The sequence below is a fragment of the Hemiscyllium ocellatum genome, chromosome 37, assembly GCF_020745735.1.
Source record: "Hemiscyllium ocellatum isolate sHemOce1 chromosome 37, sHemOce1.pat.X.cur, whole genome shotgun sequence".
Lineage (NCBI taxonomy): Eukaryota > Metazoa > Chordata > Chondrichthyes > Orectolobiformes > Hemiscylliidae > Hemiscyllium > Hemiscyllium ocellatum.
In genome coordinates this window covers 2,468,973-2,492,719 of record NC_083437.1, presented here as the reverse complement: position 1 = coordinate 2,492,719, position 23,747 = coordinate 2,468,973, and the positions used below count along the sequence as shown (strand labels likewise).

Here is a 23,747-nt window from a genome sequence, read left to right as displayed (position 1 = left end):
TTCCTCTCCTTTTAATTACAATTCAAACTGTTTCATTTCCTTCTCCCTTTCTTTTTTCTCTAATTCAAGCTAGTATTTGCAATTAAGGTTTAGCCATTTCTAAAGATTCTAATGGCGTTTCCGGAAATCATAAATATCGAGCTATTGCTGAAATTGCCTGGACAAAAGCAACCCCAACTCCAGCTGGTCTGCCAATTCCAAAAGCTTTGCCTGTAAAACTCCTGCAGTGACTTTTTAGATTAGATTTGATTAGACTTACAGTGTGGAAACAGGCCCTTCGGCCCAACAAGTCCACACCGACCCGCCGAAGCGCAACCCACCCATACCCCTACATTTACCCCTTACCTAACACTACGGGCAATTTAGCTTGGCCAATTCACCTAACCCGCACATCTTTGGACTGTGGGAGGAAACCGGAGCACCCGGAGGAAACCCACGCAGACACGGGGAGAACGTGCAAACTCCACACAGTCAGTCGCCTGAGTCGGGAATTGAACCCAGGTCTACAGGCGCTGTGAGGCAGCAGTGCTAACCACTGTGCCACCGTGCCGCCCTTCTTCAAGCTCAACAAATACAACAAAAGAAAGAAGAACTTACAGTAATTTAATCCATTGGAAAACTTAACAGAAGAATAGATACAGTAACTATTACTAATTAACTGTTACAATTTAGTAGCATCCCATAAACACAACCCTTAGCAATAAAGCAATTTCAGAAAGTTGATTTGTCTCACAAGTAACCCAGCAACACAGAGAACCCCCAGCTTACAGCTGTAACCAACAGATGGAAAAGATAGCTTCTACTTCTTCATAACTCCAGCAGCTTGAAACAAAACTTAGAAATCCTGGTCTGTGAGAGCTCACCACACCCATTCAGGCTGCTTCTATTCTTCCAATTTTTAAAATAGCCTCCCAAGCTGTTTCCAAGCAGATAGCTCACTACCTCTGTCTCAAAACCTTTCTTTAAGGGGTCATTTTGTCCTTTATTTAATCCATGACAGTTGAGATGGCATAGACTCAATGAGCTGAATGGCCTCCTTAAATGCCAGAAATGACGGTTTGATTGCATAGAACCATCAAAAGGGCTCAGACAAATATTTGGATAAATTACAGGAAAGGCAGAAAAGAAGGGGCAGTGGAATTTAATGGATTGAGCTACAAAAGAGTCAGTGCATGGACAATTGGCTGAATCGCCTCCCACAGTGAAGTCATAAGCATGATGAATTTAATAATAAAGGAATTTCCAAAAACTACAGGAGGAAATTGAAAGAAATATGACAAAGAGAGGTTGCAAGATAAAAGTAGCGGAGTGCAATGCATTCAAGCCATTGCATATAAGTAGCCAAAACAAGGGGAATTCATCTAATTAATAGCCAAAAGAAAATCTTCATGTTCCCCATGTTTCAAAATCACGTGTAAAGTGTTAAAACAAATCCAGGTGGAATGTCAAAAAGAAGCTGGCTTAGTACAGCAGGGTCATAGACCACAATCATTCAATCCTGACTGAATGAAATAAAGTGCTGGATGACTGGCGGTTGTTATTGGCCTGAATCATCTAAGCCTTGGCAGAACTGAGCACGTTTTGAGCACACTCAAAATTCTCCGAATTTGATGCCTCTGCGTATTTCATCAATGCCAGCTGTCACAGTATTATAGAAAATTGTGTCCACCAGAAACTGACAGAACAGTGTAATGTGTTATGGTTCTAACTCTGAGCTAAAGTTGACAGTTCTGACATAGTTATCTGTGTAGAATCATACAGTACAGAAGAAGGCCATTTGACCCAACATGTCTGTACCAGCTCCAGAGAGAGCTACACAACTCACAAAAGTGTTACTCAGGAAATATTAGACAGAAAGGTCCTAGTCTCATTCCTGGGTAGCTGCAGAACTGCCAGCTAAGCAGTCACACGGAAACATCCCTGACTCCCCTTGACCCACCTTACCAACCACTCTACTCTGCTGCCATCTGCCATCTTGTGGTGTCAAGGTGGTTCAGTGATCAGCACTGCTGCCTCATAACGCCAGGGACCTGGGTTCGATTCCTGCCTCAGCTTCTAGATTAGAGTGGTGCTGGAAAAGCACAGCAGTTCAGGGAGCATCCGAGGAGCAGGGAAATCGACATTTCGGGCAAAAGCCCTTCATCAGAAATAGAGACAGAATACCTGCAGGGTGGAGAGATAAATGAGAAGAGGTTGGGGGTGGGGTGAAAGTAGCATAGAGTACAATAGGTGAGTGGGGGAGGGGATAAAGGTGATAGGTCAGAGAGGAGGGTGGAGTGGATAGGTGCAAAGGAAGATAGGCAGGTAGGACAAGTCATGGGGACAGTGCTAAGCTGGAAGTTTGGAACTGGGGTGAGATGGGGGAAGGGGAAATGAAGAAACTGGGAAGTCCACATTGATGCCCTGGGGTTGAAATGTTCCAAGGTGGAAAATTAGGCGTTCTTCCTCCAGGCATCGGATGGTGAGGGAGCGGCGGTGAAGGAGGCCCAGGACCTCCATGTCTCGTCTCAAGTAACTGTCCGTGTAGAGTTTGCACATTCACCCGCCTCTGCACGGTGCTCCGATTTCCTCCTCCAGTCCAAATATGTGCAGATTAGGTGGATTGACCATGCTAAATTGTGCATAGTGTCCAGGGATGCGTGTAATGGATTAGCCATGGGGAATGCAGGGTTCTTGGAACAGTGTAGGGGTGGATCTGGGCAGGATGCTCTTCAGAGATCGATGTATTTTCGATGGGCTGAATGGCCTGTTTCCACTCTGTAGGGATTCCCTGAAGCTGCCAACCCAGTCATCTGACAGCCCACTCACCTGGCACCCTGCTTAGCAGCCTTACCTCTCTTTCCTGCTGACTCAGCTACCCACCCATTCACTCACTCATACATTTATGATAACACTGACAAACACTGGGACCTTTAATCACTGCCCAGAAGACAGCAGCTGGGACCACGAAGTTGGTTTGTGGTTACTGTCCAAATTGTGTTTGCTGCTCTCTGCAAAGGTTTCTGCAGTGAGTGAGCTCTTCTGCTAATGGAGCCTCAATCTTTTTTCAATGTATTCAGGTAAGTGGGTAATTTTCTGTCTGATCAACATTGAGCGCAGGCCTCTGGCGCAAATTGGAAGATTTAAAAGAATTCCTTGCTGAGGAAACAGAGAAGATCAATCCAGCAGCATAGGAGATGTTGTATAAATGAAAGTTCAGGACACATTTGTCAAAATGCAAAACAAGAGGCATATGAGAAGAAGCCAGCTCAGAATCAAGGGAAGAGCAGTGGTGTCGATTCTAAATGGACTCAATGGTAGGAAGCAAAGTTTGGTGATGAATGTATATTTTACAAACTGCGAAGTGATTAGCAGTGATTTTGCCTGAAGTTAGCTTTTATTTTCATTCATCTTTTCAGTTTTAATAATGAACTCAACTTGAGTTACAGCATCACAGAACTGTCACAGTGCAAAAGACAACCATTCTTTTGCGGTCATCTTCCCTGCATCCGTTGTGTTACGTAATGACAATCTCCTGCCTTTTCCCATATCCCTGAGCACCATTTGTGTCCAAATAGTCATCCAATGCCCTATTGAATGCTTCAAATGAACTTGCATGCAACACATTTCTGTTATGATTGGAATGAGGTCAGTCAGATGACCTCATAGAGTATGAGTTCTCTGATTACGGGTGTTAACCAGTCCAATTAGGGAGCTGTGGCTGACATAAATAGGAATGTTGGCGGTTCTGCTTGCTCTAGGAGGCGGCTCTGAGCTAGCTGTGTCGGTGTCATGTACTATGCATGTGTAAGTAAAGTGTGGTGCTGGAAAAGCACAGACAGTCAGGTAGCATCTGAGGAGCAGGAGAGTTGACATTTCGAGCATAAGGTTTTCCTGACAAAGAGCTGATGCTCAAAATGTTGACTCTCTTGCTCCTCAGATGCTGCCTGACCTGCTGTGCTTTTCCAGAACCACACTTTTTGACTCTGTGTAACTCTATCAGTGAATCCACTTTCAAGGAGCTATGAACCTGCACTCCAAGGTCTCTTGTTCATCAACACTCCCTAGGACCTTACATTAAGTGTATAAGTCTTGCTAAGATTTGCTTTCCCAAAATGCATCACCTCACATTTATCTGTATTAAACTCCATCTGCCACTTCTCAGCCCATTGGCCAATTTGGTCCAGATCCTGTTGTAATCTGAGGTAACCCTCTTCGCAGTCCACTACACCTCCAATTTTGGTGTCATCTGCAACTTTACCTCATATATTTGGATCCAAATCATTTATGTAAATGACAAAAAGGTAGAGGACCCAGCATCGATCCTTGTGGCACTCCATTGGTCCCAGGTCTCCAGTCTGAAAAACAACCCTCCACCTCCATTCTCTGTCTTCTATCTTTGAGCCAGTTCTGTAGCCAAATGGCTAGTTCTCCCTGTATTCCATGAGATCTAACCTTGCGAATCAGTGTCCCTTGGGGAACCTTGTCAAATGCCTTACTGAACTCCCTATAGATCACATCTACCACTTTACTCTCATCAATCCTCTTTGTTACTTCTTCAAAAAACTCAATCAAGTTTGTGAGACATGATTTCCCACGCGCAAAGCCATGTTGACTATCCCTAATCAGTCCCTGCCTTTCCAAATACATGTAAATCCTGTCCCTCAGAATTCCCTCCAACAACTTATCCACCACCGACATTAGGCTCACTGGTCTATTGTTCTCTGGCTTGTCCTTACCATCCTTCTTGAACAATGGCACCATGTTAATCAACCTCCAGTCTTCTAGCACCTCATCTGTGACTATCAATGATACAAATATCTCAGCAAGAGGCCCAGCAATCACTTCTCTAGCTTCCCACAGAGTTCTAGGGTACACCTGATCAGGTCCTGGGGATTTATCCACCTTTATGCGTTTGAAGACATCCAGTACTTCCTTGTCTGTAATAGGGACATTTTGCAAAGTGTCACCATCTATTTCCCGACATTGTATATCTTCCATGTCCTTCTACCCAGTAAACACTGATACAAAATCAGTGCTTAGTATCTCCCCCATTTTGTGCACTGCTTCTACATCCCCTTTTATAATTGTACTCCATATTTTGTATTGTCTTTCAAACTTCTTCCAACCAAAGTTCATTATGTCACACTTCTCTGCACTGAACTTCATCTGCCACCTATCCCCACCAAGTTGTCAAAATTCTTTTGCAGTTCTGCACTGTCCTCCTCAATTTACAATTCACTCAAGTTTAATGACGTCTAAAAATTTTAAAGTTTTCTCTTGCTGACCCAGATTCAGATCATCAGTATATTACAGGAAAACCAAGTGTCCCAATAACAACTTTTGGGGAACTGCATGACAAACTTTCTTCCTGCAGAAAAATAATCATTGACCATTAATCTCTGTTCCCTAATACTCAAACAACTTTCATGCTTCACGTTATAAAATTTACAAATGATACAAAGCATGGTTCCATGAAAGACAGTGTTCAGGATAGTTATAGGTTTCAGGATTGTCACGACTCACTGGGCAGTGTGCTTGAAATTAACCCCTGCTATTCCCAGAGCTGCCACTTATTATAATAGGCTGAAAATCAGTGCACAACGTGTCCCAAATTACCTGATCTTTCTGACAAGCTTGATAGAAATCAGGACCTGGTTTCTGCATGTAGCAAGGGTTATTAGTTATTTCAAGTAATTAAACGTTAACTCCAGGTAAACATTTAAAAACCATTGTCATATGACACTACTAATTAAAACTCTAATATTCTTATTGTTGTTGGAAGGCAAAAGGCCTTTGTCATCAGTAGCTGGTCACTATTCTGTCACCCTGTTAACTTTTTATTGCCACTCTTTTGCATTTATACACAATCCCTCAGCTCCTGTTCATCCGCAACCACTTCAGTTGTTGCTTGTTCAAACAGCTTTTTACAATGCTTGCTTTGAGTGTCAGATTAGTTGCTTTTCAAAACATGCAAATATTCTTTCAAAACATTTGTTTTAAAACAGGTTTTTTTCATTTCAGTCAACAATTTTAAAAAACACAAAATAAAATGACAGTCCTAACAATGAGGGAAAATGTGATATGATATATTTTATCAAATAATTAATATCAATTATCCAATAATGGCACAATTTTGAAATGTGAGGATGAGCACAGAGACCATGATGTTCACCTTTATATCCTTACAATTGATAATCCAAATTAATAAGTGGTTAATAAGACTGTTTGCATTGATAACCTGAGGAGTGTAATATAAAAGCAAAAGAACAACTGAAACTATATTTTACTGTTAGGTCACAGTCGGTGTATTGCACTATTCTTCAGGAATTATATAAAGACTTTAGGAAAATCCAGAGTTTTATCAGGATGTTACCAGGGATAAGGGACTTCAGTTCAGATCAAAGGGTGGAAAATTTATGCTTGTTCCTTTAGCAGAGAAAGTTGAGAGATGCCCTCATGGAGGTTTCGGGAAGTTGAGAGATTTTGATACTGAATAGATTGAGAAAAAGCAAGTGAATAATAAGCAGATGTCATAGATATGAAATCGTTGACAAAAGATTGAGAGGAGAGATAAGACTTTTTCTTCAAACTAAAATGGTATAAGAAGCTGAGCCCATAAATAATTTTAGGAGGGAATTGCACAGGTACTGGAGAATAAAGAATTCATGGAAGATAAAAAATCTCATGAACAAAAAGTAAGGATACGGGACATTCAAAAGCTGCTCTTTCCAGCACAAGCACAATTGCTTGAATAGATTCCTGATGTGAGGTTCGGTATTTCTTTGGTTGTATGAAACAAATTTGTAGTTTGTAATTTACTGATCAAACATCAGCTGTTATCTTGTAAACATTGACAGCAGTTCTAACTTGATTCACTTTCAGGAGACGAGGTTTTGAGCGGGCAGATTTGGAATACACAGATAAACTACAACATTACACGAGTGGCCATGGTAAGTTCAAAAATCTCAACATATTTTGTCTTCATAAACTCAAAAAATAGGATTGAGGAGGAAGTTGCAACATATTCCTTGGAACACTCCAACATTCAGTCAGGTCCTGCAGAGGGCAATTGTTCACATGAAACATGTGAAATTACAAGCTTTGATTGTGACCAGGTTCTTCCCGTTTTCATTGAAAACTCTGTGAGATCAGGAATGGTACCTTGATTCGTACAAATCCACCTTCTGAATGCAAAAAGACACTCAAGATGCCGCCGCTTCCAGTTGACAACGTAACACAAATACTGTTGACACATCCATTCACTGCTATGTATTTAACCAATGTCATCTAATTTTCCAGAACACAATTTTTAAGTATACGTTTCATGCAGTTTGAATATTCCTGGCAAAGTCAGTATTTCTGGTCTATTCTAAACTGCCCTTGAGGTGGTTACACTCAGTCACCATCTTAAGCTATTCAAGTCCACCCAGCCTACATACAGTGGTACAGTGGTACAGCTGCCTCACAGCGCCAGTGACCCAGGTTGGATTCCAGCCTCGGGCAACTGCCTGTGTGGATTTGCACATTCTCCCCTTGTCTGCATGGGTTCCTTCAAGTGCTCCAGTTTCCTCCCACAATGCAAAAATGTGCAAGTTAGGTGAATTGGTCATGCTAAATTGTTGGAAGATGTGTAGGTTAGGTGCATTAGTCAGGGCTAAATCTAAGGTAGGGGAATCGGTTTGGGTGGGTTACTGTCCAGAGTATCAGTGTGGACTTGTTGGGCTGTTTCCACACTGTAGGGATTCTATGATCCTATGCATTTACAGAAGGAAGCGTGTTCCAGGATCTTGACTCAGTAACAGTGAGAAAGTTGTGATATATTTCTTAGGTGCCATATTATTTAGAGGGGCATTCACATGTGTTTGTATCTGACAACTGAGATCATGATTTGGAGGTGCCAATGTTGGACTGGGGTGTACAAAGTTAAAAATCACACAACACCAGGTTATAGTCCAACAGGTTTACTTTGAAGCACTAGCTTTTGGAGCGTCACTCCTTCATCAGGTGGTTGTGGCTGACAACCACCTGATGAAGGAGCAGCACTTCCAAAGCTAGTGCTTCAAAGTAAACCTGTTTGTTGACAATTAAGGTGGTAGAGTTCATTAAGGTGGTAGAGTTAAGGTGGTAGAGTTCATTAAGGTGGTAGAGTTAAGGTGGTAGAGTTCATTAAGGTTGTAGAGTTCATTAAGGTGGTAGAGTTAAGGTGGTAGAGTTCATTAAGGTGGTAGAGTTCATTAAGGTGGTAGAGTTAAGGTGGTAGAGTTCATTAAGGTGGTAGAGTTCATTAAGGTGGTAGAGTTGCAGTTTTGGAAGGTGCAGGTGAAAGAAACTTCTGAGTCGCTTTGTGCTTTCTGCTGATAACATACACTACTGCCACAGAAAAGCAATGGTGAAGTTGGGGGAGGGGTGGTGTGGGTGTGGGGGAGGCCAGTTTTGGGTTTTGGGGACTGCAATGAAGATATATAAAAGACAACAAAAAATAAAACCAGTTGCTATCCCACTGCCTTCCCATTCCCCCCAGAAACAACCCCCAGGCCTTTTGAACCCCCTGTTTTGTTAATGAAAGGCTAATTAAAGTGTTTGTTCAACCTCAGGACAAAGAAAGTAAGAGAATATATGATGAATACTGGGAAGTACCAAAGATCAGAAGGATCATAGTGTGCATTTCCAGTAATCCTTTAAGTTGGCAGGTAGATAAAGTGGTTTAAGAAAATGGGCTACTTGCTTTTATTAGCTGAAGCATAGAGTTTAAGAGTAGGGAAAGCAAAATGAAGCTGTATAAAACTTTGGTTAGGCAGCAACTAGAGTATTGTGTGCAGTTCTGAAAACCACCTTAGATGAGTGATGTGATTGCATTGGAGAGGGTACAGAGGAGACTTACCAAGATGTTATTGTGAGGAGCATGGATAATGGAGATAGAAGGGATCAATGACCAGAGGTCATAGGTTGAAGGGAAGGGGCAGATGGTTTAGAAAGGATATGAGAAACTTTTTTTTACCCCAAGGGTGGTGACAATATGGAACAGACTGCCTTTACCAGTATTGGGGTGGAAACTCTCATTACATTTAAGTCCTGTATTTAGTTCTGCTGGTGCACGTGGCCATCAAGGGTCGCTTGATTGTCAGTGCTTCCCAGGGTTCTATCATCAACCCGTATTCCCTTGCTTTGTTTGTCATGCTCAATTGCATCACATCACACTTGACTGGATTGAGTTGCCTTTTGCGCTATTCAGTACATCTGACCAGGCCATCTATGTCCATCTACAACCTCCTAAATCTAAAAATATCTTCCTCATTGTTTACCACCATACCAATTTTTGTATTATCCATGAACTTGCTTACCTAACTTATTTATTTTCTTAACTAACCTTTCTAAATTCAAATACCATGGACCAGACCAGTTCCCCTCAAAAATTTTAAGAAGGTAGCCTAGGTCTAACTTACTTTTAAGGCAGATGTTAAGTGATGTGTTCCAGATGCAATGCCACTAGTAAACTGCTCGACATTAAGCAAAATACAATTTACTTATGCAGAGGAACCTCGATTATCCGAATGAGATGGGTGGGCACTACGTCATTTGGATAATTGATTATTCGGTTAATTGATTCAGTGCCTTTCCTCTGAGGCTGGGAGTTTTCGGTTAAGTCCGGTCCCTGTTCAGGAAATTAAGCAGCAGCACACTGTGCACAAGCCAACCCTGGCCAACACCACTCCATTCTGCACCCCCACCCGCCACCCCTGACCCTCCAACCCGTCCAACACCGCCCTCAGCTCCCTGTCCAATACCGCCCCATCCCCATCCAACACCACTCCCCTGCTCTCCCCCCAAACCCATCTAATACCACCCCCTTCCTTCCCCAAACCTATCCAACACCACCCCCATGCCCCCCCCCAAGCTAAACTTGCTTACCTTGGGGGTGGTGGTTGCGGGTGAGTCTCCAAATAACGTGCACGCATGCACGCAGACACACACACACAAATTTTTACTCAACTTTTTGACAGGTTCCCAATTTGCCTTGTACCGGACAATGTTGGAGAGATTATCTAGGGAATGGAGGTTTAGGGTACATCCCTGTGTAGAACTCCAGGGAAGGTGTCTGGGGAGAGAGCGAGGGTGAGCAGTTGGTCATTTGGAGTCGGTGCCTGGGCTCCCATCAGCCCAGGACTGTTCTCAGCAGCATTTCAGTTAGCCGAGTTCACTTTTAATCAGTGTAAGCAAAGGACGGTGTTGGAAACACGTCTTAGATATAATGTTTCTAGCAGGACCTCGAGATCTCCTTCAGATAATCTGATGTTCGGATAATTCATCTTTGGATAATCGATGTTCCCCTCTACACAGTTAAACTATAAGTGTTCAGAATAACAACTCCATTGGAAAACATAACAGAATAATAGGTGCAGTAATTGTTACTAATTAACTGTTCCAATATGGTAACATACATAAACACACTTTGGTAAAAAGGGAAATTCAGATTTTGTCTTGTATGCAATCTAGCATCCTAGGAAGAGAAGCCCCAGCTTTTGGCTGGAATCGAGGGAGGAAAGAAATAACTGCTTCTACTTCAAGTCCACAACAACAGCTGCTGAAAGCTAAACCTAAAAGCAAAAAAAAAGACTAGAAACCCTGGCCTTTGAGAGCTGGCCACACTCACCCAGCCTGCTTCTATTTGTTCCAACTTTAAAAATGAAATCCCAAGTCATCACAAGGTATTTACATAGAACATTACAGCGCAGTACAGGCCCTTTGGCCCTCGATGTTGTGCCAACTTGTCACACCAATCTGAAGCCCATCTAACCTAAACTATTCCATGTACGTCCATATGCTTGTCCAATGACGACTTAAATGTACTTAAAGTTGGTGAATCTACTACCGTTGCAGGCAAAGCATTCTATAGCCTTACTACTCTCTGAGTAAGGAAACTACTTCTGACATTTGTCCTATATCTATCACCCCTCAATTTAAAGCTATGCCCCCTTGTGCTCGTTGTCACCATACTTGGAAAAAGGCTCTCCCTGTCCACCCTATCTAACCCTCTGATTATCTTATATGTCTCTATTAAGTCACCTCTCAATCTTCTTCTCTCCAACGAAAACAGCCTCAAGTCCCTCAGCCTTTCCTCGTAAGACCTTCCCTCCATACCAGGCAACATCCTAGTAAATTTCCTCTGTACCCTTTCCAAAGCTTCCACTTCCTTCCTATAATGCGGTGACCAGAATTGTACACAATACTCCAAGTGCGGCCGCACCAGAGTTTTGTACAGCTGTAGCATAACCTCATAGTTCTGGAACTTGTTCCCTCTATGAATAAAAGCTAAAACACTGTATGCCTTCTTAACAACCCTGTCAACCTGAGTGGCAACTTCCAAGGATCTGTGTACTTGGACACCAAGATCTCTCTACTCATCTACACTACTAAGAATCTTACCATTAACCCAGCACTTTGCATTCCGGTTACTCCGACCAAAGTGAATCACCTCACACTTGTCCGCATTAAACTCCATTTGCCACTTCTCAGCCCAGCTCTGCAGCTTATCTATGTCTCTCTCTAACCTACAACATCGTTCGTCATTATCCACAACTCCACCGACCTCAGTGTCGTCTGCAAATTGACTGACCCAGCCTTCTACGCCCTCATCCAGGTCGTTTATAAAAAAGACAAACAGCAGTGGACCCAACACCGACCCTTGTGGTACACCACTAGTAACTGGACTCCAGGATGAACATTTCCCATTAACCACCGCCCTCTGTCTTCTTTCAGCAAGACAATTACTGATTCAAACTGGTATATCTCCCACAATCCGATTCCTCCGCATTTTGTACAATAGCCTACTGTGGGGAACCTTATCGAAGGCCTTGCTTAAAATCATATGCATCACATCAACCGGTTTACTCTCATCTACCTGTTTGGTCACCTTCTCAAAGAACTCAATAAGGTTTGTGACCGACCCTTCGCAAAACCAAATCAAATTATTCTTTTCTAGATGATTATAAATCTTTTTTCTTATAACCTTTTCCAACACTTTACCAATAACTGAAGTAGGGCTCACTGGTCTATAATTGCCAGGGATGTCTCTACTCCCCTTCTTGAACAGGGGAACCACATTTGCTATCCTCCAGTATTCTAGCACTATTCCTGTAGACAACGACGGTTTAAAGATCAATACCAATGGCTCGGCAATCTCCTCCCTGGCTTCCCAGAGGATCCTAGGATAAATTCCATCTGGCCCAGGGGACTTATCTATTTTCACACTCTGCAGGATTCCTAATACCTCTTCCTTGTGACCACAATCCCACCTAGTCTAGTAGCCTGTATCTCAGTATTCTCCTCGACAACATTGTCGTTATGTAGAGTGAAAATACTGCCGAAAAATATTTATTTAGTGCTTTCCCTATCTCCTCTGACTCCACATACAACTTCCCATTACTATCCTTGATTGGCCCTAATCTTACACTCATCATTCTTTTATTCCTTAAATACTTATAGAAAGCCTGAGGGTTTACCCTGATCCTATCTGCCAACAACCTCTCACGTTTCCTGCTGGCTCTTCTGAGCTCTCTCTTTAGGTCTTCACTGGCTACCTTGTAACCCTCAAGCTCCCTAACTGAGCCTTCATATCTCGTCCTAATATAAGCCTCCTTCTTCCTCTTGACCAGAGATTTCACTTCCTTCGTAAACCACAGCTCCCGCGCTCTCCAGCTTCCTCCCTGCCTGACAGGTGCATACTTATCTAGGACACTCAGGAGCTTTTCCTTGAATAAGCTCCACATTTCTAATATGCCCATCCCCTGCAGTTTCCTTCCCCATCCTATGCTTCCTAAATCTTGCCTAATCGCATCCTAATTGCCTTTCCCCCAGTGGTATACACCTATCCCTTTCTATCACTAAAGTAAACATAACAGAATTGTGATCACTATCACCAAAGTGCTCACCTACTTCCAAGTCTAACCCCTGGCCAGGCTCATTACCCAGTACCAAATCTAATGCGGCTTCGCCCCTTGTTGGCCTGTCGACATACTGTGTCAGGAAGCCCTCCTGCACACACTGGACAAAAACTGACCCATCTATAGTACTCATACTATAGTGATCCCAGTCAATATTTGGAAAGTTGAAGTCCCCCATGACAACTACCCTGCCTCTCTCACTCCTATCAAGAATCATCTTTGCTATCCTTTCCTCTACGTCTCTGATTTACTGGAACTTCTCTTCAAAACAAAACAGGATAAAATAACTTCTTAAAGCCACAGCATCATTACACAAGTGGACATCATAAGGATTCAGGCTTCCAGTTCCAAAAAAAATCCTCAATCGTTCCCCTCTGCTTCCTACCACTCAGCTAATTCTAGATCCAATTTGCCAAATTTCCATGAATCCCATGGCTTTTACAACTTTTGCAATTTGTTTTCCATGCAGAACCTTACCAAAGGCCTTGCTGAGTCCATGCACATGACATCAAAAAGCATTGCCCTCATCTGCTGACAAAGGAAGTAGAACATCTAGTCAAGAGGAAGAAGGAAGGTTAATTAAGGCTGAGGCAGCAAGGATCAGACAGACGTCTAAAGGGTTACAAAGTAGGTAGGAAGGAGCTGAATAATCTATTTAGGAGAGCAAGAAGGGGCTATAAGAAAGCTTCAGTGGATAGGAATAAGGAAAACTCTAAGGCATTCTACACCTATGTGAGGAACAAAAGAATGGCCAGATTGAACATAGAACATAGAACAATACAGCACAGAACAGGCCCTTCGGCCCACGATGTTGTGCCAAACATCTATCCTAGATTAAGCACCCATCCATGTACCTATCCAATTGCCGCTTAAAGGTCGTCAATGATTCTGACTCTACCACTGCCACGGGCAGCGCATTCCATGCCCCCACCACTCTCTGGGTAAAGAACCCACCCCTGACATCTCCCCTATACCTTCCACCCTTCACCTTAAATTTATGTCCCCTTGTAATACTCTGTTGTACCTGGGGAAAAAGTTTCTGACTGTCTACTCTATCTATTCCTCTGATCATCTTATAAACCTCTATCAAGTCACCCCTCATCCTTCGCCGTTCCAATGAGAAAAGGCCGAGAACTCTCAACCTGTCCTCGTACGACCTATTCTCCATTCCAGGCAACATCCTGGTAAATCTTCTCTGCACCCTCTCCAAAGCTTCCACATCTTTCCTAAAGTGAGGCGACCAGAACTGCACACAGTACTCCAAATGTGGCCTAACCAAAGTCCTGTACAGCTGCAACATCACTTCACGACTTTGAATTCAATCCCTCTGCTAATGAACGCTAATGGACCATAGGCCTTCTTACAAGCTCTATCCACCTGAGTGGCAACTTTCAAAGATCTATGTACATAGACCCCAAGATCCCTCTGTTCCTCCACCTGACTAAGAACTTTACCGTTAACCCTGTATTCAGCATTCTTATTTGTTCTTCCAAAATGGACAACCTCACACTTGGCAGGGTTGAACTCCATCTGCCACTCCTCAGCCCAGCTCTGCATCATATCTAAGTCCCTTTGCAGCCGACAACAGCCCTCCTCACTGTCCACAACTCCACCAATCTTCATATCGTCTGCAAATTTACTGACCCACCCTTCGACTCCCTCATCCAAGTCATTAATAAAAATTACAAACAGCAGAGGACCCAGAACTGATCCCTGCGGAACTCCACTTGTAACTGGGCTCCAGGCTGAATATTTACCATCTACCACCACTCTCTGACTTCGACCGGTTAGCCAGTTTTCAATCCAATTGGCCAAGTTTCCCTCTATCCCATGCCTCCTGACTTTCTGCATAAGCCTACCATGGGGAACCTTATCAAATGCCTTACTAAAATCCATGTACACTACATCCAATGCTCTACCCTCATCCACATGCTTGGTCACCTCCTCAAAGAATTCAATAAGACTTGTAAGGCAAGACCCTTCACAAATCCGTGCTGGCTGTCCCTAATCAAGCAGTGTCTTTCCAGATATTCATAAATCCTATCCCTCAGTACTCTTTCCATTACTTTGCCTACCACAGAAGTAAGACTAACTGGCCTGTAATTCCCGGGGTTATCCCTATTCCCTTTTTTGAACAGGGGCACAACATTCGCTACTCTCCAGTCCCCTGGTACCACCCCCGTTGACAGTGAAGACGAAAAGATCATTGCCAACGGTGTTGCAATTTCCTCTCTTGCTTCCCACATAATCCTAGGATATATCCCGTCAGGCCCGGGGGACTTGTCTATCCTCAAGTTGTTCAAAATGTCCAACACATCTTCCTTCCTAACAAGTATCTCTTCTAGCTTACCAGTCCGTTTCAAACTTTCCTCTTCAACAATACGGTCCCTCTCGTTCGTAAATACTGAAGAAAAGTACTCGTTCAAGACCTCTCCTATCTCCTCCGACTCAATACACAATCTCCCACTACTGTCCTTGATCGGACCTACCCTCGTTCTCGTTCTCGTCCTCGTCATTCTCATGAGGGTAAGGCCGATCAGGGATAGTGGAGAGAATTTGCGCCTGGAGTCGGAGGAACTAGGGGAGGTCCATAATGAATATTTTGTTTCCGTATTCACCACTGAGAGGGACTTTCTGACAACAGCATGAAACATACTGATATGCTAGAACAGGTTGATGTTAGGAAGGAGGAAGTGCTGAAAATGTTGAAAAATATAAGAATAGATAAATCCTCTGGACCACACAGGATATGCCCAAGGTTATTACAGGAAGTGAGGGAAGAGATTGCTGCACCTTTGGTGATGATCTTTTCATGCTCATTATCCACTGGAGTAGTGACAGATGATTGGAGGGTGGCAAATGTTATTCCTTTGCTCAAGAAAGCGAATAGGGACAATCTTGGGAATCACAGACCTTTCACTTTTATGTCGGGTGTTGTGCATAATATTGGAGAGAATTCTGAGAGACAGGATTTATGGTTACTTAGAATACAATAGTTTGATTCGAGACAGTTAGCATAGCTTGGTGAGGAGCAGGTCATGCCTAACAAATGTTATTAAATTCTTTGAGGATCTGACCAACATGTTGATGAAGACAGTGTAGCAGATGCGGTGTACAAGGTATTTGGTGAGGTTCCCCATTGTAGGTTCATTGAGAAAGTAAGCAGGCATGTGATAAAAGGAAATCTGACTAACTGGAAACAAAATTGGCTATCTCATAGAAGACAGAGGGGGTGATAATAGATGGAAAGTGTTCAACCTGCAGCACGGTGACCAGGGGTGTTTCACAGGCTTCAGTCTGGGATCTCTGCTCTTTGTGACTTTTATAAATGACTTGGATGAGGAAGTGGAAAGGTGGGTTAGTAAGTTTGCCAGTGACACTAAAATTGATGGAGTTGTGGATAGTGTGGAAGGCTGTTGTAAGTTCTAAGCTGTAACAGGACATTGACAGGATGCAGAGTTGGGTTGATGAATGGCAGATGGAGTTCAACCTGGAAAACTGTAAAGTCATTCACTTTGGAAGCTTGAATTTGAGTGCAGAATACAGAGTTAAAGGCAGGATTCTTGGCAGTGTGGAGAAACAGAGCGATCTTGGAGTTCATGTCCATTGATCCCTGAAAGTTGCCACCCAGGTTGACAGGGATATGAAGAAGGGTGTATTGGCTTTCATTAGCAGGGGGATTGAGTTTAAGAGCCACAAGGTTATGCTGCAGCTCTGTAGAGTCCTGGGTAAACCACACTTTGAATATTGTGTTCAGATCTAGTTGCCTCATTATAGGAAAGATGTGGAAGCTATAGAGACGATGCAGAGGAGATTTACCAGGATGCTGCCTGGACTGGAGGGCATGTCTTATGAAGAAAGGTTGAGGGAGCTAGGGCTTTTCTCATTAGAGCAAAACAGGATGAGAGGTGACCCGACGGAGGTGTACAAGACGTTAAGAGGCATAGATAGAATGGATAGCCAAAGACTTTTTCCCATGACAGAAATGGCTATCACGAGAGGGCATAATTTAAAGGTAATTGGTAGAAGGATTAGGGGGAGATATCAGAGATAGGTTCTTTACTCAGAGAGTGGTGGGTGCGTGGCATGCACTGCCAACAGTGGTATTAGAGTTAGATACATAAGGGACATTTAAGTGACTCTTGGATAGGCACATGGTAGTTAGTACAATGAAAGCTATGTAGGTTCGTTTTATGTTAGATAGTATAGAAGGCTAGCACAATAACGAGAGTTGAAGGACCTGTACTGTGCTGTACTATTCTATGATCTTTGTGCTTATGTCAGCATGGTTTTAAAGGGAGGTCATGTCTGATCTGCCAACCCCTCATCCCTTCCTTGTCTCAGTGGGACAAACCTGTCCAACACCATCAGCCAGTGCTTCCTAGCGATCTCCATATTTCCGCTGTGCATTTCCCTGAGAACATTTGTTCCTAATCCAGGCACCCCAGTTCCTATCTAATAACATTGTAATTCGCCCTCCCCCAAATAAATTCCATACAGTCTGCTTCTATCCCTTTCCATAAGTACAGTAAAAGTCAGGGAGTTGTGATCACTATTACCAAAATGCTCTCCCACTGAGGGATCTGACACCTGGCATGGTTTGTTGCCAAGCACCGAATCCTATATGGCCTCCCCTCTAGTCGGCCTATTCTACATATTGCATCAGGAACTCTTCCTCGACATACCCAACAAAAACTGCTCCATCCAAACTCTTTGAACAAATCATTCCAATCAATATTAGGGAAGCCATCCCATGACAACAACTCTGTTACCTCTGCACCTTTCCAAAATCTTCCTCCCAGTCTGCTTCGCCATGCCACGTTGCTATTGAGGGGCCTATAGAAAATTCCCAGTAAAGTGACTGCTCCTTTCCTGTTTCTGACTTCCACCCACACTGACTCAGTGCACAAACCCTCTCAACAACCTCCCTTTCAGTAGCTGTGATACTATCCCTGATTTAGCAATGTCACTTCTACGCCCATCACCTTATTCCTTTTGAAACAGCCAAACCCTCAAACATCCAACAACCATTCCTGCCCCTGTGATGACCACGTCACCGTAATGGCCATAACATCATAGTTCCAAGTACTGATCCATGATCTGAGTTTGTCACCCTTATTTCTTTTACTTCCTGTATTTAAATAGACACACTTCAACCCATCAAATTGACTGAAACTTTGCCCTATCAAGTGTCAGTCGCTCTTCACAGACTCGCTGCATGCTGTATCTGACTGTTCACTACCTACTCCATCATCAGAGTTACTGTTAAGCCTGCCAGATCATTCCGAAAGTCATCTCTGTCTCTGTTAATTTCTTTAATTATGTCATAGCCCTTTCCCTCATTTCTGTAACTGCATGAACACTGGTATAAAGCTTTAATTGGTTCTACTCTTTCCCCATTATCCTTTTAACTTTAGAAACCCATCTATATCCTTCAGATCCATACCAACGAGTCTTTAATAGGTCCTACTCTTTCCCCATTATCCTTTTACCCTTAATGTACTTGTAAAATAGCTTCAGATTTTCCTTTATTTTGCTTATCAGTATCCTTTCATACCCCATTTTTACTCTCCTAATTTCCTTTGTAAGCACCCTCTTGCACATTCTATGCTTCTCTATGGCATCTGCTGTTTGAGCCCTCTGTATCGGCCATAAGCCTCCTTTCTCTCTCTCCCATATCCCAAGGTTTCTGGGACCCACCACATGTATTAATCCCACCCTTGCTCTTTATTGGAACGTGTTGATGCTGTACTGACTCCATTTCCTTATTGAATGCAACCCACTGTTCTGAAACCAATTTGCCCAGGAACATCTGTTTCTAATGCACTCTGGTCGAATTAAACCTGATCTTATTAAAATGGACCTTCCTTGCCTGAGACCTTTGATTTCAGGCCATACTAGTCTTTTTCAATAAAAACCTTGAATCTAACAGAGTTATGATCTCTTGTCTAAAGAATACCCCTCATCCCTCCCCTCCCCACCCCACTGATGTTCTAAACACTTGGCCAGTTTCATTATGTAAAATTAATCCAGGACACTGAAATAATTTCAGAGAGGCTAGGATCCCATCACCAACTCACCCTTTATTTACTGTGGAAAGTATTTTACAAATCCAGCTCCCTCAGAGCCAGCTGTCAGATTACACAGGATGTCTGACACTCCTGTCCTTATCTGTCAGCCAGGGCTCCCTGATGAGCCAGATTAATGCCGCAATTAGGAACTCTTATCCTATGAGGTCCATCTAGTTGCCTTCATTACAATCCCTATAGACAGTCCCCTCTTGGTAGGCCCTTCTTCATTATAGGTAGTTCATCAGTTATTTGTTTTGGCTGTCAACCATTTGTAAGCAATTTTCAAATACTTTAAGTTTGTTTGAAAGGATGTTTACCAAATTAGAGGAAAGGGAGATTGGGAGAGGGGAAATATAGGCTTGCAAAGTAAAAGGATACAGCAGCAATATAGGGCTAGTATTTGGAATAATGATATTCAGAGTTGGACAGGAGTGTACAAATATAGAAAAATTGCAATAATTAGGGTACAAGGGGGAAAGTAGTAAAATGGCATAATTAATAGTTCTTTACTGTAATGCGCAAAGTATTGAAAATAAAGTAAATGAAATAACCCGCAATATAGAGGCTATTGGATACATTCTTACAACCATTGCAGAGATATGGTTACAAACAGATGGTCAGCTGGAACTAAGTATGCAGGGATATATGATTTTTGAAAAGGGAAGGCAGAATGAAAAGGGAATGGGGAAATTTGATAATTCAGGATGGAATACATACAAAGCAAGAAATAGTCTGACACAAAAGATATGGAATCTAGATGGATAGACGTATGAAATAACAGGCGGATGAAGACACTGGTAGGAGTAATCTAAAGGCTGCCAAACAGCAGTTATTCTGAGGGACAGATTAATAAATCAGGAGGTAGTGAGGGCACATAAAAGTAGTATCTTAAACATGAGTGACTTTCATGTTCAAATAGATTGAGATAGATTTGCAGTGGTAGAATTCATAAAGAATGGGTTGTGATTCAAACAGAGATCAGGTTGTTTTCAATCTTTTGATTGATTAGATTTGATTCCCTACAGTGTGGAAATAGGCCCTTCGGCCCAAACAGTCCACACCGACCCTCAGAAGAGTAACCCACCCAGACCCATTTCCCTCTGACTAATGCACCTAACACTATGGGCAATTTACAATGGCCAATTCTTTGGACTGTGGGAGGAAATCAGAGTACCCGGAGGAAACCCACACAGAGAAAGTGCAAATTCCACACAGACAGTCACCCAAGACTGGAATCGAATCTAGGACCTTGGTGCTGTGAGGCAGCAGTGCTAACCACTGAGCCACCGTGCCATCCCAAGCTGGTAATGTATAATGAGGCAGGTTTACTAAATTATCTCAGAATAGAAGATCCATCACAAAACAGTGACCATAAGGTAATTAGAGAGAAAGAAACTTAAGTCAGAAGCAACTGTTCCAAACTGAAATGAGTATAATTATAAAGAAATAGCGGTCAAGCTGCCTGGAGTAGGTTCGGGAAGCAGTTTAGAAGCAAAGACAGTTTAGAAGTTGAATAGTTTCTGGCTCAAACATATATCTAGTGGAAAAGCATTGTTTTAGGAATGGGATAAGTCAACCATGGTTAATCATGAAAGTTAAGACTGGCATCATATTGGTCCACATGGTTCACCATGAAGGATTTCCATATCCCAAAAGTAGTACAGTAAAATCCCAACATGTCATCTTCAAGGGTATTTGGCTATTTACATTAAGCAAACATTTGACATAGCCAAGTAGACCCCTTTATAACGTGATTTTTCTGCAAATTTTTTAAAATCTAAAATAAAAACACAGTAAAGCAGTAAGGGTGTGATTTGTTTTTAATTCAATTTATTCACATCTGACTATTATTTGAAACTTGTAAGCTGCATCTAAAAATGCCAGGAATTAGCAGTAGGAAAATCTTTCTGCTCAGCCTGCTATCCACCATGATATCTAAGGCCATTGTGGCTGCATCTGGAGAAACAGCCAGGTGGCATTCTCTTCAAGATCACCACCCTCCTCAGGTTCTTTGGTTGAAGAACATGTGGCATTTATGATTGCCTAACCTGTTGGTTCTGGTGTAGAGTGTCCACCTTGGCGTCAGTTTCCATGGTTGCCTGTACTGGAATTTCATGCTGGCCCCCTGCAGACAAGAGAAAGGAGCCCTGACATCCTAATGTTCGGACTTTCTCTGCCCCTCCTCATTTTCAGTGTCTTACACAGTTGTAGCCTGTTTGAAAACTGTGGCAGAAACAGTTGACAAGTGTATCTACCTTCACCATCTTCCACACCTTCAACATAAACATGTCTCAACAAAACTTAAATTGTACTCCTACTTCTTAACAGTGGCTGCCAAACTGGCATTAGTTCTTATTCATCCCTGACCCATTGCCTGGAGCTTGGCTGTGGTGTTTAGATGACAAGCAGATCAGTTTGACACTTTTGAGCCAATGGTGTCAGGCTGCATGGTACATTTCTCCCAGGAGCAGCCACACTTCAGGTTTTGCATAACATTTCACAGGGAGATCTCAATGTTAGATGATCCAGTGGCCCACGATTTTGCACTCTTGTGAAGTCTAACACTAGTCTGAATGGTCAGTATGGTCTTCTGACAAGAAATCGCAAGTTAGGCCAATTCAGAGTAACCAAGTCAGAATATCAGCTTATCACAGGCACTAATTTACTCTTTATTTACTGCTGGATTTACTACACAATCAGCGGCAATGTCTGACAATGGCAACATAACTAGATCTTACATCATCTGAGTTGAGTTTGACAGATTGCAATTACACTGAACTGTTCAGCCTACTGAGCATGGGGAACCCGTTCACAGGACATCTCAAATATAGATTCAAGGGCATTCTGAAGACCAACTACAGAGCTTGCAAAATGGATTCCAAATCTTGGGGGGATATATAACCTTGGACAGTTCCAAGTGGAAAATCTCTGTCAACAAGGAATCAATATTTGCGGAGGACAGAGTCAAGGATCTATGAACAAGTGAGTGCACACAAAGCCAATGGCTCCACAAAGCCAATGGTTCTACAGATCCCTTCAACACTAATCATTTATGATTGTAGAAATTTGTTCTAATGTCATTCTTGAGACATCAATCCAGACTGACCTTTTATTTTTCGTATGCTGACCACTCATCTGTCAAAACAACAGGAGAAACCATCATTATCTACTTTTCTTCAGTGACACAGACAATCTTCATCTGCAAAGTCTGAAATTCTTGGGACACAAGTCTCCTGATTTGAAGGGGTAATACTGCAAGCAGACTCCGTCCATTTTCCAAAATTCTACAACTGAGGAGTCATTATTTCAAACCTATAAAGACTGGCTGTCGCACTTCACTGCAGGAATTTAGCCTACTTGCCCATGTTTTTTCACTAAGACTGTGATGAAGTCAGGAGCTGAGTGACCCTAGAAGAACCCAAACTAAGAATTCCTGATGAAGGGGCTTATACCTGAAATGTCGATTCTCCTGCTCCGCAGATGCTGCCTGACCTGCTGTGCTTTTCCAGCACAACACTCTTGACTGTTGCTTGATGGCCCTGTTGATGATACCTTCCAATGACTTCTGATAATTGAGATTCTGGAGTAGAGTGGTGCTGGAAAAGCACAGCAGTTCTGGCAGCATCCAAGGAGCAGGAAAATCGACATTTCGGGCAAAAGCCCTTCATCAGGAATTCCTGCAGAATTTCCTTAGCCTCCTAAGGAGATAAAGGCATCATGGTGCTTTCTTGACCATCGCATCAATATGGGTAGATCAGGATAGATTGTTGGCGATCATCACTCAACAACTTGATACTGTGGATCATCTTCACCTCACCACCATTGATGTAGACAAGGGCATGCCCTCCACCTTCCTTCTTGAAGTCAATGATCAGCTCTTTCCTTTTACTGATGTTGAGGAAAAGATTATTATCTTTGTACCATGCCACCAAGCACTTTCCTGTATTCTGTCTTGTCATTGTTTGGGATCAAGCCTACAACGGTGGTGTATCAGCCAACTTGTAGATAGAATTAGGACAGGATTTGGAATTCCTGATGAAGGGCTTTTGCCCGCAGCGTCAATTTTCCTGCTCCTTGGATGCTGCTTGAACTGCTTTGCTTTTCCAGCACCACTCTACTCCAGAATCTCAATTATCAGAAGTCATTGGAAGGTATCATCAACAGGGCCATCAAGCAACAGTCAAGAGTGTTGTGCTGGAAAAGCACAGCAGGTCAGGCAGCATCTGCGGAGCAGGAGAATCGACATTTCAGGTATAAGCCCCTTCATCAGGAATTCTCAGTTTGGGTTCTTCTAGGGTCACTCAGCTCCTGACTTCATCACAGTCTTAGTGAAAAAAACATGGGCAAGTAGGCTAAATTCCTGCAGTGAAGTGCGACAGCCAGTCTTTAGCATCAAAATAGCATTTGATAGAGTGTGTCATCAAGGAGCTGAACTGGAGTCAGTTACAATTAGGGGTGAAACTCTCCACTGGATGAAATCATATGTGGCAGAAAGGAAGATGGTTTTTCTTGTTGGAGCTCAATATTCTCACCTTAGAAAGTTTCTCCAGGAGTCCTCAATGTCATGTGTTTGGCCCGACTATCTTCAGCTGCTTCATCAATGCCCTGCACGTCTTCATCAAGTCAGAACTGGGGACATTCCTGCTGATTGCACAATGTTCAGCATCATTAGTGACTCCTCAGATACTGAAACAGTCCATGTCCAAATGTAGCAATACCTGCACAATATGCAGGCATGGACTCAAAATTTGCA

General features: G+C 42.8%; 1 protein-coding gene across 1 annotated transcript in view; it reads left to right on the top strand.

The window, feature by feature from the left end:
- LOC132833749 (ephrin type-B receptor 2) overlaps positions 1-23,747 on the top strand; it is a 336,527-nt gene that overhangs the window by 236,663 nt on the left and 76,117 nt on the right. Inside the window, exon 9 of the mRNA XM_060852277.1 lies at positions 6,865-6,932. Coding sequence (XP_060708260.1) covers positions 6,865-6,932 — 68 coding nt within the window. The remainder of the gene's footprint in view (positions 1-6,864; positions 6,933-23,747) is intronic.